This window comes from Tachysurus fulvidraco, chromosome 14 (assembly GCF_022655615.1).
Source record: "Tachysurus fulvidraco isolate hzauxx_2018 chromosome 14, HZAU_PFXX_2.0, whole genome shotgun sequence".
NCBI classification, from domain to species: Eukaryota; Metazoa; Chordata; class Actinopteri; order Siluriformes; family Bagridae; genus Tachysurus; species Tachysurus fulvidraco.
The window spans coordinates 20,175,450-20,195,653 of NC_062531.1; the positions used below are offsets into that span (position 1 = coordinate 20,175,450).

A 20,204-nucleotide genomic window follows, 5' to 3' on the forward strand; every position below is an offset into this window, starting at 1 on the left:
CATGGAGAACATGCATAGAAAATCCACACAGACGTTAACCAGAGCTCAGGACTGAACCAAGGATTCCGGAGCTATGAAGATGCAACACTAACCTCTACAATACTGTGCCACTTAGATATATGACATATAATCCCATGACTATAAATATACCATCTGATTATTTGAAACATACCTTTTGTATTACATAATGAAAACAGGCCATTTATATTTATTCAAAGGCAGCACTTTAAATTCCAGGAAATCAAATGTTTTTATTTTGCTACATTTGCCCGTCTGACAATGATGGTTTACAGTAATAAATCAATGCAAGCAAAGAAGGAGGAACAACAACAGGACCTTCATGCAGCAACAAAAGGGCAACATTTTTCCCCCCAGTATAACTATGTACATTATTCATAAATAGAAAATCTTCTAATGGCAATTGTGTTTGCTTATAGCTTTGTTTTTAAACATCAATATGGCATCAAATGAATTTCAACTAAATATTGCATGCATTGCACATATTTGAATGAGAATGACAATTTTTTTTACACTTGCAAAAAAATGTACACTCTAAATACATCACGTTAAACTATCACACATTTTATGACACAGAACAGACACAACAATATATACACAGACATTCAGAAAGACACATCCGGCACTTTTCTGAGATCCAGGTACCCTATGTGTACAAGGGATGGTCTACTGTTATTAGTAGATGTAATGATGTAAATATTAACATCCATGTAATCTGCCCATATTCTTCACATAGAGTAAACTCTGTGGTTTGGTTTTTGGACAGAATCTGTGTAATGCATTACACAGTAGAATATTAAAGCCAGAGGAATCTGCCATTTTCTGGATATGAAAATACAAATGTGCATCTTACAGTAACTGCTATAATTATAGTCAGGTGTGGATAATTTCATGTTTTTATCACTGTGTAAAAATAATTAAAACATTAAATATTTAAATTTTATCAATTAAGAATGCTATTAATTAATGGGTTGGTTGCTAAGAATATAAACTAACACACATGCACAAAAAAAATCCATGTTAACGTTGTGAACATTACTGTCAATTAATATATCATTCTCTCATATGCCATAAGTAGTTGATAAATCACTCTTTAAGAATTATTTTAGTGCACTTATATGTAGTTTGATGTCAGCATCTGCTTAACTAGTACGTATATTTCAATTTCCTTTCAAATGATTTGCAGGTTTAAAAAAAGATTTTGTTTAAAATAATTGCTCTATTTAGACATGAAAATACTTTGAAGACTGTTAAGTGTGAAAATGTGAGTATATTAACTTTACTGAAATTATGTAAGTGTTTGTACCTTTATTGCTGGCAGACTGACTGTTTTTCTTTCTTTAAATAAATCTACAAGTGCACAGAGACCACTAATGAATTATAAGCTTTTACAATCACACATAATTCTCATCACAATGTACTATGGATCCGTTAAAAGTCCTGAACAGTACAAATCTGCAGCTGGATGAATTCAAACAGCCATGCTCTGTGCTTAGCCACTCGGTATGTGGAATGGAGCTGGAGAATTGTCTGTAATGCAATGTCCTACAGGTGATGCACGATGAGAGACACATGCGGCAAAAGAATAGGGACAAACTACTGTTTGGCTATATCGCCTTTCTTTAAAATGACCTGCCGCTGCCACGGCGCCAGCTTGGTCTCATCATAGCCTAATGTACGCAGTCGTTCCAGTTCCAACTTCTCTTCGTTCTCCTTCTCCATCTTCTGTCGCTCTTCTGCTTTCCTGCCGTGTCGAAAAAACACAGAAGGTCAACAGGCAAGAAAGAGCACAATGCAGTTATATAGTGCACATACATACACACAAATAAAAGAACTAGCTAATATATAGTGTATGTATTTGGGTTTGAGAGCAAAACCTAAATAATGAAAAACATGATCAAAATTCAGCTTTCACGTACTGATATTTATAGCTGAATCATTAGTGAGCACAAGTCAAGAAATATATTTAGTCTTAAAGTCAATTAAAGTAAATAAAACATAATTTCCAAATTTTGAATGTTATCATAGTATATAATTAGATTTTTATCTCAAACCCAAATGTCTTTAGTATATTGGGAAAAATAATAAATAAATAGAATTGGCCTTGTTGTTCAAATACTTTTGAATGGGTTAGGTTGTTAAGGGTTGTTAAGTGTTTAGGGGTAAAGACTGGTTAAGCTATATATATTATATATAGTTAATATATATAGTATACTCTCTCTCTCTCTCTCTCTAAATATATATATATATATATATATATATATATATATATATATATATATATATATATATATATATATATATATCAAGATATTGATAAAAAAAAAATTCTAATTATGCCGAGAAATTAATACAAGACAACACATTTTCCTTCATCTCCTCCATCTTGTGAATATCTTACCTTTTCTGCTCCCTGCCCGTCCAGGTGGTACATAAGAGACATTAGAAAATGAGACATTAATAAATTACATGGAATGTACTAACCGATGTGTAAAAACACACAGATACTTCAAGACACTGGCAGACATTTACAAGCAGTTCAAAAACTAGTCTGTATAGTATGCTACAGTTGTCTAAAGTTTTGGGCATCCTTGGCTAGATTATATATATCATGAAAAGAAGTAAAAACTGCTTCTCTGACTATATAAAATCTTTCTATAAAAGTGCATACCAATGAAAAATAAAATCTCTTAAAATACAAGACAAACAGAATATCATGGTCGAGTGTGTGACAATTATAAAGGCTTTTTTTTTATAGACTACAGATCAGTCTAGCATATTTTTATTACTTAGGAATTAGTGAAGTCAAATAGATAATTTGGAGAACGACAGTGATTTTACTCACTTCTCTTCATCCAGCTTTTTCTTCATGATGTCTCTTCTCCAAGCAGGCATCGAAGCGAGCCGAGCCTCCTCCTCCTCAACCTATCAGAAAGAGACAAATCAGTGAGGTCAGTGAGATGACTGAAACATCATTTTAATTTATTTACACTTCTACAATTCATAGGTGATTTAAGAACAAAGAAATAATCCAGTATTAACTGTAATGCATTAACAGGACAAAGATATTGCTTTTTCTAGAATGGATCTAGCTTGATCTGAAAATTTATTTTAGTATTTAAAACAAGATCATTAATAACATTTTTTTAAAAATATATAAACATTCTTCAAATATTTTGCGAGCCAGTGTAAACCCAGCAGGTCTGTAAAATCCATGAACATGTATAATGTTGTGTAAAAATGAGCTTTCGTGCTGCATATCTGTAAAAACAATCTAAAGAACATTTTAAAATGCAGGTTAAAATATTTCTACTTCTTTGGCTGCACTTTATTTTCTGCATTGCACTTTTTTACAGCTTACCTTTTTTTTAAAATTCTAATCACATTTTGCACTTGTATATAATCTGAATACAATATAAATATATTATACTATATCATTTATTGTTTTTGCTTATTAAAAACACTCAATAATTACCTGTGTGTATGAAATGCACCGTGCATATAAAGTTGGCATGTTTATTTTTAATGTACAACAAATTTGTACATTGTGTATTCTCATGTCTCAAGATTGAGGGAAAATTCGAGTAGGAAGACCTGAAACCAAGGTGTACAGTCTACAGTTCACGTCTACAGTTCTGTCTTCACATGGAATGAAACCTTATTCTGCAGCCTTACAAATTGTAACAAGAAGCCAGAGCAGGAGGTGGCCATTTTGAGCTTCTCATCTTCCCTTTAAAGTGGATCAATTACACTAAATCTGCTTCAATGAAGCAATTTCACTGGCAAGGGTTCCAGGGTCTACGTAAACTAATCTACACCTTAATATTTAAATACTCCCCTGGGAATTATAATTAAGAAAAAAAAAACACCAAAAAGGCACAAATAGATTAACACTTTAAACATGTAAAGTTTCATAAGTGGATAGGTTTTAGTAAATTAGTTGAGTTTTCAACATTGAAGCTTTGGATATGATCTTTGTATTATTACTCAGATCATTAACACATAAGAAATCCAAACATAATGTGCATTGGGTGACAAGTAGGATAATAATAAAACAAAAATCAACTAATTAAACTGGTGGAAGTAAGAACTCTTAATTATCCGATAAACATTTAAAGAACCAGTGAAGAGCTTCTAGCCAGATTGACATCGCTGGCTAATCAAAAGTAAAAGCAACACAGAGTGGAAAATTTTTGTATATTTTACATTTTCAAAATTTTTGTGTATTTATTATGCATCCAGTGCATACATTTACTTTATATATACACATACTATATTTTGGCATTGTACTTTGTAATATAAACTTTAATACAGAAATTGGTCTGAAAAAAAATCAGACACTGGAAATGACAGACAATAGTTGCAAAGCTATTGTTGGCAAATACAAATTTTAGGTGTCTAAAGAAGTAAGTAGTTTGAAGTAAGTTTAGTTATGGCCCAAATTTTGTTTAAATTACATTTAGTCAATTATGGCCTTTAAACTCTTAGCAAACTGTCTTCTATTATCCAAGGTTCTGACTGACTGTCGGAGAGACTACAATTTCAAATTTTTAATGGGATTAAATGCCCAGATTTGCTATACAAAGTCCCTCTTGGGTCTGTACATTTGGGATTGTTGTCTTGTTGAAAGTTCTATCTTCTCAGATTCCTTTTTATCTCTACTGAGGTCTTCTAATATGCCACAGTACATGTTTCCTTTAATGACACTTAATGCCACGGTACTATTGCAGAGAAGCAGCCCCATATTTCAATGCTTCCATCACCCTGCTTCAGTGTAGGTACAGTATGGCGTTCTTAAATCATATGTACATTTAAGTCAAAAGGAAAAAAGAGAGAAATGCACAGGTAGCAGATTAAATAAAAATACAAGTGTTTGAGTACATAATTCTCCTCGAAGTATGTATAGGAGCTTTAAGAACTACATGTAATGAATGGTAGAAAAATTCATTTACAGAAAAAAGAGACAATAAGTACACATTTACATATACACCCTACATATTTTATTGTTGTGGAACCAAAAAACAAACAAACCAAAAACACTTCAAACTTGGATAAATCAAATTAACGTCCAAAATTGCCATCAATAAACACTTGAATGGTATAAATCATTGTAGCTTGAGTTTATAACATTGAATGTTCACCCACTTCGCAAAAACAATTTCATTAGAGAACAAATTAAATAAAAGGAGATGTAATATTTGAACTGTAAAAAATGATGAAATACTGTTAATCTTCATATGAAAATAGTAATTATGTAATTTAATAATGAGTGGGCCCTTAAACAATCCTAAATACACAGACTTTAATCACTTAAACAAGAAGCTAATAAATAATTATGCGTTGATTTGTCAATGTCACATCTGTGTATAGCTGTAAATCCAGAGCATACACCATGAGAATACACCCTGAATGGGATACCAGTTCATAACCGTGAAACAAGAACAATGGATTTCACTATATGGTATCATTTCATGTCATAACCCCTATTAAAGCTGTATGTCTATAGCAGAGATTTAAGCTTTTGGTGTCATCAGTACCACAGTGGCTAAAACCTATATTATGAAATAAAAAACAATGATATTTATAAGAATCCAAATAATTAAATTTACCTCAGAAACATATGTTTATAGAAGAATTAAATTTCAAAATTAAGAATAGCCAAATTCAAAAGTCTTTTATGAATGCAAATTACACCAAACGATTATATATCAAGCCTACTTTATAGCCTGAACTTGGCCTGTTTTGTCTCTTAATTTATTAGTTTGAATGAATTTTCATCTAGATTTAGCAAAATGTTATGTTTATCTGATTGTAAAATAATAATTACTCTCTATACCAGCTATTAGGGGCCTGGGTTATATAGGAATTTTAAAAAAAAGTGGTCATTTGGTCATTTGTGGCTTGACCTGCATATCCAGCAACATTTTCCTGTTTGGCCCAATACCCACCACCATCCAAAACTACAATTTGACCAAGAGTCACAAAACCCTATTCTTATTTCTATATATCATTATATTCCATAAAATCCACTCGGGTCATTGACTGAGGACCTTCTATACTTGCTCCAAACATTTTTCCCAACACCACATTTAACATAGCCCTTCTACTGTATATGAACATCAGATTAAAATTGGAATCCCAATTAAAAATGTCTGACTTCCATCAGTTAACCCTACATTATAGTTAGGTCTATGCTATGTTTGCAGTGTTCAGAGGTAACCTGCATTCGATCATTTTTCAGTCAAGAAATGCTCAGATTCTTTTTCTCTAAACAAATCTCTTACATGACTGTTCAGACCTTTTGTCCCATTACATGCTTTATCTGAAGACTTAAAAATCTCTCATTTTAATCAAATAATATTTCAGATATCAAACAATTCTGCTTCCTTTTCCTTCCAGAAGGCAAAGCTTCGCTCAATGTATCTGATTATATCCTCATTGCTAAACTCTTTAAGATCATAAATAAGCTTTAATGAGTCCTCGTTCAGCTCTTCATTATCTTTTGCTGGAATCTGCTTCTCAGCATGAATGTTGAAGGGTTCAGGCAGAGGTTTTTCAACAGTCACTTGGATGGTTGTCTGGATCTCTGGCTGTTCTGCATTAAGTATATCTGCATTTTGATCACTGTCCGGTGTAGTAGACTCATTAATTTGCTCTGTATGGTTTGCTTCATTTTTTGAAATATTGACTGCTGTGTCCTGTATGGACTCCTGAGTGAAAGCTTGTGTTTTGTCAGATGCAGGTGCTTTTGTTGAATTTTGCTCAGACTTTCCAAGAGACTCTTGTTCAGGTGTCTCGCATATATTTTGTGTGTCTAGGATCTCCTGAATTCTTTTTGGTGAATCAATCTGAGTGGTCCCCAACAGCCCTCCCCCCTCTGTAGTGTTGCCAAAATATTTCAGCTTAATGTCCTCAAAGCCATCTGACCAATCACAAATCCCTCTCTCAATGCTTTCCATCACTTCACGGTGGAATTCACGGATCACTTCCCAAGGATGGCTGCCAATTCGATCAAACATCTCATAGCACAGCAAGTGTCTGAACTTCCGTTCACTGCGAGACATGTTCATCTCAAGCAGTTGGAAGTAGCCTAGCATGAAAAGATCAAGGGTCAGGTTCTCATAACGAACTGGAGCCCCATTTAGATGAGGGAGAAAATGCTCGGGCCAGTAGATCATTTGTGCACGACTGAGCCGACGGATCTGACGCGAGGGTACCTGGCTCATAATGGCCCTCCAGTGGCCAAGCAGGTTCCCTACTACCTGTCTCTGTTTCATGAAGTGCAGGAGCTGGTCATCCGCAATCCCATCCAATTCAAACTGGTTATTGTTAGCCTTGGAGCCATCCATCCCCACTGATTGACTCATTCTTCTCTCTGTGTACTTGGGTCTGTAAGATTCTGTCATAGTGTACTTTCTCCAGTGCTCCAGAAACAAGAACACAATCCTCTCCTTGCGCATCTCGATAGACTCCTGAACATAGCTCAGGTCGGTCTGCACCTCGAGGCTGCGAGTGAAATGGTTCCCATTTAGTACCGGGTCACTGGATAGAGGATGCGCCATGTAATCCGTGCCTGACTGAGGTACGCCATTGGGTTCACTGTATACCAAAGGTGCATATGATGGTGTTATAACTGGCTCATCTACTAATGGCAATCTTGGATCCTGCTCTTGTTGTAGACCATTAGTGACTTGAGAGTTTATATCACAAGCTGTAAAGAGTAGTTCATCTTCCATGATAGGCTCAGGGGAATATCTGCACTGACTCACCACTGGCAAGGATCTCTTCCGTTGGTATACTCGGTTTATCTTGTCCTCTTCATACTTGGACTGGCTCTGGATCATCTCATAATTGGCCTTCAAATTTTTCACTGACACACCACACTGCTTGAGTTCCTTCTCCACCTCCTCTCGGGTTGAGAAAGACTGTGATCGACCAATATTGCCTGAGGTAACGGACGTTGTCTCTGCCTTCCCACCTGTTAAACCTTCATATGTATATCCTTGATTAATCATTTCCAGAATGTCAATTTCCTTACCACCTAATGTAGCAAGGAGGATGGCCATGCTTTTAAGAAGTGTGGAAATTTTGCTACACCAAGCAGGAAGGTCCTCTGCTTGGCCATGAACCTGTTTAGGGTTGACAGAGAAGTGGTCCTGAGTCAGAGCAGCAGACACAGGGAGAAGCTGATGTAATTCTTTCTCTAGCTGCTCCAACTCATTTTCTACCTCTGTCACTTTGTGCATAACTTGGAGGTTCTCAATCTGTCTCTCAATGCGAATGAGGTCATCCTCAGTCATCAGTTCACCAAATGGACCCAGTATAGCATTGTGTGCATGAGAGTAATGCCAGTCTTGTGCTTCGAGATAGCCATTGGTAGAAAACTAAAGCAGGGTCAGAGGAGGAGACAGAGAGGAACAAAAAAAGAAGGATGGGTTGTCCTTCAGTCTGTAGATCCAAGGCTTCTCAGACATGCTTCTTCACACCAAACGTTTCAAACCTTACATGGATTTAGTGGTGCAATGGTAGCTGCTTTACTATGGCTGAGATGAGTTGAAGCAGTGTGACCTTTAGCAACTGGCAGTTGCTGAGGATCTCAGAAAAGCAGGTTTATTTGGGAAAATTTAAACCAAAAGCTTCCAATTTGACTAGCTTTACCTCTAGACTAAAATGTAGCAAAATCAATTTCCTATTTAACAGAAGCACTTATCCTACCTACTCTGAATTTGTAGTGTGGATTATGAACCAAGCCTAAGCAGTCATTCCACATAATTAGCCCATTCCACTAGGAGTTCCGTTGTTATACAAGAATCATGGTCAAATGAGCCTCAATGAACATGTACAAATATATGGAATGACACGTGCTTTTAAAGGACTTGATTGACAACCACTGGCCTTGACAGATTTTGAAAACATTGACATGAAATTTTGGAAAATAGGGAGAAAAATAGACAGACATTGCTGCATTCAAATATTTAGACATAATTTGCAGTGTGAGGGCACCTTGCATCACACCACTGAATACCCATGTAAAAACTTAGAGCTGTCATGCCCCATCACCAATAACTATATCTTTCTGCACTTCAAGAGTATGAAAGCAATACTGTTATTATGTAAAATTATTTTGGGATGGTCACAGCAGCCCCAAAGTTAACACTGCATAACAGCACAGGACAAGACAATGTCTAGCCAAATGACACAAAAACAAAAACACATGCAAAAGAATGTGATAGTAATAGATGGAGCCAAAACATCTGAACCAGTTTTAGCAAAGAAAAAAAAACGCTTGCTCCTTTCTTAACGAATATTAAACATGTAACTTTAAAAAAAAAAAAGCAGCAGTTTCCCATTTGGTCTTTGATCGAGATCACATAGCAGCAGTTAATAATAAAGCTAAGCAGATGCGTCTATTATAACATGCATGCCACAGATGGAGTGCTTCTTGTATCAGACACGTCAGACATTCAGCCGTACCTGACAGCCGGTTATCAGCAGGTGACAGGTGTGTTTACTTATAGTTTTACAAAGAGCTAGAATGTACTGTCAGTCGCATCCTACTGTAGACCAAGTCAACATGATTCAGCTGAATGCATGTTAAGCTTTATTAAGCAAATGGATGTTCTTGTTTTAAAAACTCCCCACTAGAGTAATGTCCTTTCTTATTTAGCACATGTAAACATTTTCAAAATGCTATAAAACTATATTTTCAACTAGGGTTATTAGACATTATTATAGGGACCAGTATCCCTTGATAAATTCCATTTAGTTACTGGGAATTATAATTCATAACTGCTCATCACTACAACCAATTCTGTGCTGAATATATTTACATCATCAGATTATCTACATATCTGGGCAAAATATGGTTTAAAATGATGCCATAGCAGACTGGAGATTATTTGGTAAACATGATTTCAGAGTTAATGCACACTAACACCACAACATGCAAAATCTCACATGCACATGCTTTAGGCACATTATTACAAGGCAAGATCCAAAAAAACAACAGCTGTTGTATATGCTGAGAAAGTGACTTCCCTATAGTACTGCAAATATTACAAATCTACCACAATTACCAGGTTATTTATAAGAAAAAGCAAAGGCAGTTTCTCAGCTTATCTTCCAGAAACATTTCTTTAAAACAAATACAAACATGGTTCACCCATTTCCTTACCTTTTTCTTGCTCTCCTCTTCCTCCTGCATCTTCACTTGCAATTTCCTCACCATAACTTGCCTCTTCCACTCTGGAATGGCTCTGCCTTGTTCATCATGGGTGGGCACCAGGGCCTCTATATCCACGCTGGACTTGCGCGACTGACCCGAGGCACTGTTGCCGTTGACCACAACAGGTAGCTGATCGCAGCTCTGTGATGTGCTCAGGTTCCCGGGTGAACTGCTGCGAGCAGGAGGATTTGTGTTTGTAGATGGCAAAGTGGAAGCAGATGTGGGTGTTGCTGATTGGTCTGCATTGGATTGTGGCTGTGGCTGTGGCTGTGACTGAGGTTGGAGCCCAGGTTGGGGCTCAGGCTGGGTTTCAGTTTGGGACTGAGGTGGCAACACTGAAGTTTCTCCCTGAAAAGGTAAATATACAATGGGTTCCATTTTTTTCCTGAATGATCTTTTAACAGTGTACAAATCAGTTTGATGACGACAAAAACTATTTCCAGAATTTAAAAATGCTTGTAACTAAAACAAACTGAATCAAATAATTTGCCGACTGTCTCTTTTTCACATTTTAGGTGAAATATAATCTTGTAAACACAGAGAAGATGTACGAGAAGCAAAAGTTATCAAGCGCATGAATAAGTCAGGTCAGTTGTACTATAAACAGTGGATACAAAATTATGACTGTTATAGAAGTACATTTCGACTAGATGGAAAAGAAAGAAAACTTGTTGAAACTTTGTTGCATTATCTCAGAATTTGATGATACGTGGAAAATTTTCAGATAATTTGACAGTCAGTGATGAAAAGGAAATGCTGTGATCAAAGCTGGGACTAGTGTTGGTCAGTTATTTAGCTACCATTCACACCACAGCAATGACAGTGACACAGTAGAACAGTAGCTGCATGCATACAAGCTGTTACATCTCAGATTCTATTACATCTTCCCATTTTCTGTCCTACTGTTTAGCAGTCAAATAGTCACCTGTTTCCTATTTCTCTTCAATTAGTTTGTCTGTTTAATCCTTTTGTGTCCCTATTAGTATTCATGAATGTTTGCAGCAATGCATGACCAACATTTGCTGAGTTGACTGCAACATTATATAAACAGTACTATATTCATATACTAGACACGTCCCGATAAAATGATGGGGAACAGCCAGCTGTCAGTTTAGGTTCATAGCTTGCTGGTCTTTTCTCATTAAGCTTTGTGTTTTTCTATGTTTGAGATAAAACAAAGGCTGATACGGCAATTAGTGATCACAAGCTGAAAAAGCTGTCAGTCTTAGAGAGACGCCTTATGCAACTTTTGATATGATGAATAATTCATAAACAATTGGCCTCCTTTATCAAGCTGCACAAGATGATTACACAAGAGATTTCATATTCATCAAAATCCTGCTAGTTCTGAAAAATGTTTGTATCCTTCCAGAGCCACCGAGATCTATCCATCTATTTTCTGTACTGCTTAAATTATTCATGGTTGCTGGGAGCCTGGAGCTTTTTCCAGGGGCCTTGGGGAACAAGGAAGGGGACATGCCAGACAGGGTGCCAACCTGTTGAAAGGCATAATCACAAGGAGAAATTGCAAACTCTGTACACACCTCGGGAATTGAACCCCCAACTGCGCTGTGAGGCAAACATTCTAACCACTAAGCCACTGTGCCTCTCAAAACTCATTAAAATAATTTCATACTAATAACATTCATATTAATGGTTACTAAAAAAAAAGATGGACACAAATCTATAACAATTCAGTTCAAATAACACAAATAATAAGACCAGTGCACCTGTTTTTTAATGCTGTCCAATGCTTAAAGGTAGCACTATTTGACTGATATAGTATGAGGCCAAAGTGTGCAAAAGGCTTAATTGCTTGATGTCCATAATCACCTGGATAAAATATAGATTTATTTTGTTCTCATTTTTTGTGTAATTCATCTCCAGATTTTTTTCTGTCAGTCTTTGCAGGTGCTGCTATGCAGCTAAATAATATATTTCTTTCAGCTCTCCCTGAGTTCTGTGAGTTTCAATAAGTGCAAACAAGCTGTGATAAAACTGATGTTCATTAACACATGTACAAGTATGGAGAAATGCTTCAGCTTACCAAAGCTTTTGGAAACATGCTAAAAAAAAACCTGACGGTTTGTTTTAGCCTATGAAAACAATAAAAGCCTATGAAAACAATAAAAGCTTTAGTGAAAACTAATATAAAAATAATCAAAACACTTACGTTATTCGCTGTAGAGCCTCCGCTGGAGTAGATAGTTGTGTAGCCTTTACTGTGAGGTGTGGGCTTCAGGCTCTTACCAGCTTTAATTTCAGCCAGAAGCTCTGAGTTATCGCCAGTAGGAGACATCATGTTGAAGGATTTAGTGCCTAAGGCAAACAAAGGAAATATGAGTCAAATGAGAGATAGAGATGGAGAGAGAGAGAGAGAGAGAGAGAGAGAGAGAGAGAGAGAGAGAGAGAGAGAGAGAGAGAGAGAGAATTGTCATTTTAAAAAGAAGCCATACACATAAATCTGAATCATAAAAATAACTGGGCCTCTAAATAATAAGCACTATTGTTTATGAAGCAAATCTAAATTATAAATAATGGACAATGACTATTTTTGATTAAGTTGTCGTTTAGAACCTTCAAAATGTTTTGGATATACAAAGCATTGTGTTTTTAAAAAAGTTTTAATTAAAAATTATTTAGAATCATACTAGATAGAAAAATGTTTTTATGATGGTTTTGATCATATGACATGCACACCATGTGTGAGAGTACAGGTTTTGGAAAAAAGGAATCTTTTGGAAAAGAAAAAAAAATGTAAAAGAAAAATGTAAAAAAAAAATAATATTTTTTTGAAGAGAAAAAAAAACATTAAAGATAAACAAATTAATGTTTTACAGCAAATAATGCTATATTTTATAAGAATTGTTCAGATTAATCTTGGTGCAAGATGCAAGATTAAGTCATAATCTGCTTACAAAGAGTTTTAATCACTTTATTCATTTTAATCCCATTATTCATTTTGTTCCATTTTTGAAACAAAAGACTTTTACTGCAAACCAAAAACAATGAACAACTGTTTTCTGTTCATTACTGTGGTATTAAGTAAAAGTTCTGTAATTTATACAAGAAAATGTAATTATATAACAAATTAATTTGTACATTTAAAAGTAAAGCACCAGACGATACAAAGTAAAGGCAAATGACACAAAAGATCTGCTTGACTGAAACTGCAGCCTGTTATATAATCATAGATTGAAATCATGAACATTTAAGGTTTTGCTCCACAGTTTCATCCAATTTCAAACTAGAAGCAAGTATTTAAAGTCCTAACATTATAAAATATAACAAACAAACCTGTACATCACCTGTTTGCTTCAGCTGTCCTTTGGGAACAGTAGCGTTCTTACATCACTATTGCTGTAAACTCTTGCTTCTACTTCCAACTCAATCACAGTCTTTCCCCAAAGAATGATTAAAAAACAAAACCCGGCTCTGGCTTGTCACAGCTTTAAACTCTAAAGAGATCAGCACTAATCAGCTTGGGCAGTAGCTCGCTGCCAAATTGGAAGTGGATTTCAATTGGCTCACCCCAGACTCCCCTTTCTATCTTCTCCCTCACTTTCCTGCAGTCTCACATACAACAATTCCTCTCTCCATAATCCTCTCATCACTGTTTCAGTCGGCTCCATGGCACTTTTTCTGCCCTGCCTCCTCCATCGTAAAGAGGAGAATCAGCAGTATATATCATGTACCAGACAGAACACAAAAATTTCCCGACATACAGAAAGACATCCTGCAATATACACACATACTCACAAACATACACGCATGACAGTAATGACGCACAATACCATCAGTGTCCTGAGACATCTTCAGCTTCAAGCACATATCAGTGCGATCTCAACTCGTTTACAATAGCGAACAGAAGAGCTGTCTGGAATTCTCACGAGAGATGTGTGTGCCATGGAAGAGAGCAAACTGATACAGGAAAGAGCACAGTGATGAAGGCCGGGATCCGTCACCACGGCTGTGTGCAATGATAAGCCCAGTGGATGTTTACAGACCTTCACACACTTTTTGCTGTGACTCCAGAAAAAAAAAATTCAAATATAATTTACAAGTTAAATTTATATTTAGATTACATTTTTTGTTGTTCTTCCTCCAACTGTTTTTATTTGCACTTATATTTTATTTATATTTATTGCACTTCCATATTTTATTTATATTAATATACTTTTTATTCTGCTGTTCATTTTGACCAACTCATAATTCGTTTTATACTCATAAATCTTCACTTTAACACACTTTGGGTTTCAGTTTATTTGTAATGGTATAAAATATTCAGTTATGAAATTAATAAACTTTGTACATATTGCTGTTATAAATATTGGCCTTGTATTGTTCAGAGGATCAGCAACACACATTTATTGTACATTTAAAGGTTTCTCAGCACATCATGGTAAATTTTTAATGGTCCTGCCATGTGAGCTTATCATCGAAAAATCAATTTATTTATTTGTTTGTTTGTTTGTTTACTTACTTATTTATTTAATTTATTTGTCATTTTATTTGTTTAACTTTTTATTTAACATTGTAATAGGTTTGAATTCTCATAGGTTTAATACACTAAAGACAGTTAAACCAGCATACTGAAAAAACCCCTGAAGATTAATAGATCTTGAACATTATGATGATATCCTAAAAAAACAATGCAATGCATTGTTTTTTTAGAATATAACACTTATGTATACCACAGCGCTGTTGAATTTTTCAATTCTGACTGATTTTCTATGTCAGCAGCTCTGACAGTGGTTCTGGCTGCAAGGTTTATATTAATCTACTCATTCAAATATGTTTGCGTTTCTATAGTAACGACATACCTGGATTTGTACTTGGACACTCAAACTGATTGAAATGCATAATTGTGGATATGGTGAAGTTTTCTTTGTGGTTGTTTATTCAGTCTTTTTGGGAGTATCCAGTGTTATTGCTGTGTAAGAGGAACGGACGTGAATGATGTGTTATTCATTAACCAATAAAAATGGTCCTTGTTGGCAAACTGCTGTGGTATAAGAGGAATAAAACACTTGGGGAATGCTGTTATAGGAAGACAATCAACTGCAGAGTGATAATTGTGACTCAGGTTGCCTCACACCATTCCTTTTAGATTGTATTTACTATAACAGCATGCCACATTGTGTTTTATTTCTTACATTCAAACAGAGCCACTGGATATAAGAGAATATAACCATGATGCTGGATCATATTCAAATAAATTTACAAGAGAACAGGAAGCAGGAAGGACACATATACTGAATACACCCACAAACACACACGCTGTAGGTCTGTGGTGCAGTGGGGAATCAAATACTTACTCTTCCTCTTCCGGAGTGATTCCGGGGCAGGATTGACAGAGGCAGAGAGGATAGTTTCTCCTTTAGAGCGAATGCAAAGAGGAAAAGAAGATTTTGGCCAAAAGAGGAAAGACCAGCATGAAAAAACCCATGTTCAAGTCCAAGTGATAGAATACAACAGAACAAGTGATGGAAAGACAATGACAAGGGATAATAAATTTAAAAGTCAGGATGGGGCAAAAATGAACATAGGAAGAATAAGAAAAGAGGAGGGAATAAACACAAAAAGGACAAAAACAAAATTAGCAAATAAAACAAAAGCGTGAACTGCTTTTTTTTTGGCAAATGCATCAAATGGGCTGATGAACGTCACTATGGATAAAATCTTACTGTGGGAAATTTACAGCTACAGCTACTAAGCTAGTCTCACGTTTATAAACTACTTGATAAGCAAAAGATTATTTATTACAGCATCACTATACTGAGTGTATTATACAACTGCATAATTTACTTACTAAACCAAATCCTTAGCTTCACATGTAACGAATCAATCTAGTTGTCAGTGCACTTTTGTCCACAGCCGCCCTTGAGGCCTCTTTTGTTGGCTGCCTGTGTATACATCCTGTTGAGTTTCTCATTCAAATTTATCTAAGGCACAGAGACTCTGACAAACAAATGGACTGACTAACACAAAAGCAACACCAGCAATACAATGCAGTGTGTTTTGTTGACATAATCCTGAAATGAATGGTTTGTGACCAATGCCTCTTGAAAGAGGAGCAATTACGCAAATGGGATAACACTAAACCTGATTTGGAGGTAACGATAGCTCCTGTGCATTAATTCGTAAACGGATATTTGGGAAGCACAGGCAGGCTGCTCTCATGGTAACAGGGTAAACCTCTAAAATATTTACACCATGTCCAGACCGCAAATCTGTTGCAGACTGTAACCTAGAGGGGTCACTACTGAATTTTTGTCAAACAACAGAAACTGAAAGAACAGATTGCGACACATTGCTGCTTGTGTTTAATGAATGGGGCAAAAAAAAAGAAATGAATTCAATTAAAGTGTGAAAACCGTAAATCTGTCATAAACATGAACTTGGTCTGTCAATAATCAGATAATTCCCTTGTTATTCTTCAGACTTTTTTTCACATGTAGGGTGTGTTTTAATTTTTTAGATGTGATTTTTTTTTCCTCACATGAAAAACTCACATAAAATCTATTAAATAATAATAATAAATAATAATAAAGTAAATTTTATACACTTTAGTAATAATATATATTTTTCTATTACTAAGGTGAATGAAATTTATATATTTAATAACAACAGTGGAACTGGCTCTAAACCTAGGTGTCCATTCCTTAAAATTAAAAAAAAAAAAAAAAATGCTTGAAATCCCAGAACCTTTCACCAGGTACAGATTTATATTCCTCACAATTCATAACTCCTCATAAGTTTAACTACATATTGTTGCCCATAAGTTTCACTGTAGTTACTGATTAATTCCTAGTTGTTACTGAATAATGTGGATTGAGATAAATGATTTCTGGTAGTTCAAGGATTAATGTCATCCTGAGAAATTTACTTCAATTCACTAAAGACTTCCAGATTAATAAAATGACTAAATCCACAGAAAAGACATAGACACTCACACAACTTCCAGAGATTTTACCGATTTCTCAGTCATCTCATCCAGATTATTAATAATGTTATTATAGCATAAATAAGATTAAATAAACTATATAATGCATTAAATACAAAGGATCTAGAAATACAATGATATTTGCTCAATGCTGATAAAATCTAGGGAATAATTAAAAAACAATTATCTATACAGCTATAACAATAACGTATTGATATAAGCTTTATATATAATTAGTAAAATGACGGAGGAATGCAGGAGGAAAATTTCACATCAGTATAAAAAAAACAAACAATAGTAAGCAGAGAGATCCTTAAACATGATTGTTACTGGAACACTGAGGTGTTAGTTCTTGCCATGCTTTACCAGTTAATATCATTTACCACAAAGGATAACTCTGATTGGCTAAGAGGGAAGATGACAGAGATTAAGAAAGAGAGAGTATTTGCTGAGCATTAACAGGGCGATCAAAAATTAAAAGTTACAGTTTGCTTTATTAATCTTGAGGGAGCTTTATTCTGGTCAGGTTTGTGGTGGATCTGGTGCCTATTCCAGGAGCACTAAAATACACCCTGAATGTTATGGCAGTCTATCACAGAACAGAAACACTCTGACATCCTCTTTCACAAATAGTGACAATTCAGTAGTCCATACCAATGTCGTTTTTGCCATTGAAACATTTTTACTGGCCAGCTGTAGTATTTGAATAATTTCATCATTATCCAAATACACATGTAGTCCAAAATACTATCTCTGATACTAATCTGTGAGAGCAGCTTAACCAAAGCAAATGTCTAATCAACGGGGGTTACATTGGAATCTAGCTGATGGGTTGAGTTATTGCCAAACAGTGTAGCTCACTTCATCTACTGTTATTTATAGTATCTATATTATCTATGAGTTTTCACCACTGATATCATGGAAATGTGTCTGTATGCAAGGGCGTTGATTTGGGTAGGGACGGTCCCTACCAATATCCAGGGAACACTCAATTGTCCCTAGCAATAATTCGACCAAGCCTATGTATATTTATACATAACCACTGATATCCGTCTGTGTCTTGTGCTTTTTTCTTTATTTCATTTAACATTTATCCAGGAATCATTAAATAAGATGAAAATATTTTACAACGGCGTTCTGTAAAAAATAGCGCAACTAGTGGAACCCAAACGGTTAACAGATTTACCCCTGCAATGAATCCCGCTTCTGTAACTCAACTCTCTAAAATGATTGGCCTTTGCCTTTTTTGAGTCCTGCCTCTCTAACCCACGTCGCTGTCTGATTGGCTTTGTCTTTCTCGCTAATGTGTTGAGGTCGGCGGCAGCTATATTCCGTTGTATGAAGCAATATGCAACGTGATTATGCAGGCTACCGGTATGTGAGTAAGAAAGTATTCTTATAACAGTTTTATGCACAAAATACGGGGAATGTTGTCCCCACCAATGTCAAATAAATTATGTCCGCACCAATGTCAAATAAATTATGTCCCCACCAATGTCAAAATCAAACTTTCGCCATTGTCTGTATGGAAATGTGTTTGTCCAAAAAACCTTGGGCAGACTTTAGGTTTCAGTTTCGATCTGAAAAGCCATAAACTATTATCTTTTGGTAATTAAATATCGCAGTAATGCAATTTTGGTGCAGTAAAATCTTCAAAGTAGCAAAATGCAACATTTTGTTATAAAGATTTAATGGTCTTAATGAATTTTCTATAATTTTATTGTCTCACAGTAGTTTAGGCTCTGCTTCAAATCACAGGTTTATGCTGAATGGCAGACACTCCAAATAATCTGTCTAATAATAAACATTAAAAATGGGCTGTTTAACAAATTCTGGCATGGGAAAAGGCTTCTGGTACTGTGCAGACATTTTGAACCTGGCTAATCTGTTAACACACCCCCTCATTAACTGCCTGACCACATGACCATCCCTACATGTCCAACAGAACACACACACAAGGCCAGAGAAGAAATTAAGACTATGAAAGTTTATGAGGATGGTGTCAGGGAAAACGAGCAATAAGAAAAACAATTAAATGTTTATAATAGTGTCAGGAGAGAAGAGATGAGAATGGAGGATTGTTGTAGATGATTCCGAGAGTACTCACTGCTGGAGGAAGAGGACATTCGGCGCTGGCTCGAGGCCCCTGGAACAGTGTTGGTGCTCTGGGGAGGTGTGGGGGGCTCAGAAGGCAGAGGGGGTGCTGGAGGTGGAGTCTGAGCAGGAGGCAGGGGAGGCGCAGGTGGAGGTGGAGGAGCAGGTGGTTCCTCTGTCTCTCCTATCCCATTCTCCACTACAGGGGAGGCGTCTGTTGGCTCCTCCAACAGCACTGAACCCTGCAAAGTGAAAGGAGACACCATCATTTTACTGTCAAATGATGTCAAACAAAACCAAGAGCCAAGAGTCAGCAGTAGTTTCTCCTACATTGTAGCTTACCAATTCGCATTACAGTACTTAAGTACATAATTCCATGTGCTTTTTGAGTATTATTAAATCACTTCAAATAAATCATCATTTATCAATCAACGTAAAAGTCCAATTGCTAATCGAGTAATGCTATATATTTACACAGCAGCAGTCTGCTAACTTGCCTTTTTTTGATATACTGTTGATAATGAAGCTCCTCTGCACTTTAGCATAGTTTACTTGGTCAGTTATCATAATGACTCAAGTGGCACATTTCTTTGAAAATGTTTTCAGTACTGGATTAAAAAAAACCTTTATTTAAATAATTTTAAAAAATTAATATATAAATATTATTTCAAATTATTATGAATCAGTACCTTTATAGTAACTTGTTTATCCTTTTAATAAAAAAATATTATCAAGATTTAAAAAACAATACATTAAATTTCCTCAGTAATTAAGTTAGCAGCTAAGTACATCACTGACAATTATATTAGTTGCATATAATTAATATAATTATAATTAATCACTATATTATAACTATGACTCTTTATTACTATCTTCAAGGTTTTTCTAAAGCATCGCCTCGCTCACAGATTCATCCTGCCT

At 35.5% G+C, this 20,204-nt stretch overlaps 2 protein-coding genes across 3 annotated transcripts in view; both read right to left on the bottom strand.

Moving 5' to 3' along the window:
- Positions 1-231: 231 nt before the first annotated feature.
- espn (espin) overlaps positions 232-20,204 on the bottom strand; it is a 45,053-nt gene continuing 25,080 nt past the window's right edge. The window contains exons 9-14 of one of the 2 annotated variants that reach the window (XM_047800294.1): positions 19,297-19,525; positions 12,417-12,562; positions 10,193-10,591; positions 2,864-2,943; positions 2,420-2,440; positions 232-1,762 (exon numbers count right to left, since the gene is read on the bottom strand). In XM_047800294.1, the coding sequence (XP_047656250.1) occupies positions 1,615-1,762; positions 2,420-2,440; positions 2,864-2,943; positions 10,193-10,591; positions 12,417-12,562; positions 19,297-19,525 (1,023 nt within the window). In that variant the 3' untranslated portion in view covers positions 232-1,614. The remainder of the gene's footprint in view (positions 1,763-2,419; positions 2,441-2,863; positions 2,944-10,192; positions 10,592-12,416; positions 12,563-19,296; positions 19,526-20,204) is intronic. The other variant, XM_027166723.2, reaches the window with a different exon arrangement.
- LOC125138556 (espin-like protein) lies at positions 2,968-10,185 on the bottom strand. The gene has a single exon (XM_047800295.1). It carries the CDS (start codon positions 8,316-8,318, stop codon positions 6,381-6,383), a length of 1,938 nt encoding a protein of 645 aa, XP_047656251.1. The 5' UTR covers positions 8,319-10,185; the 3' UTR covers positions 2,968-6,380.

Coding starts and splice junctions, on each gene's coding strand:
- LOC125138556 (XM_047800295.1), bottom strand. CDS start 8,318: ATGACTGAGGATGACCTCATTCGCATTGAGAGACAGATTGAGAACCTC.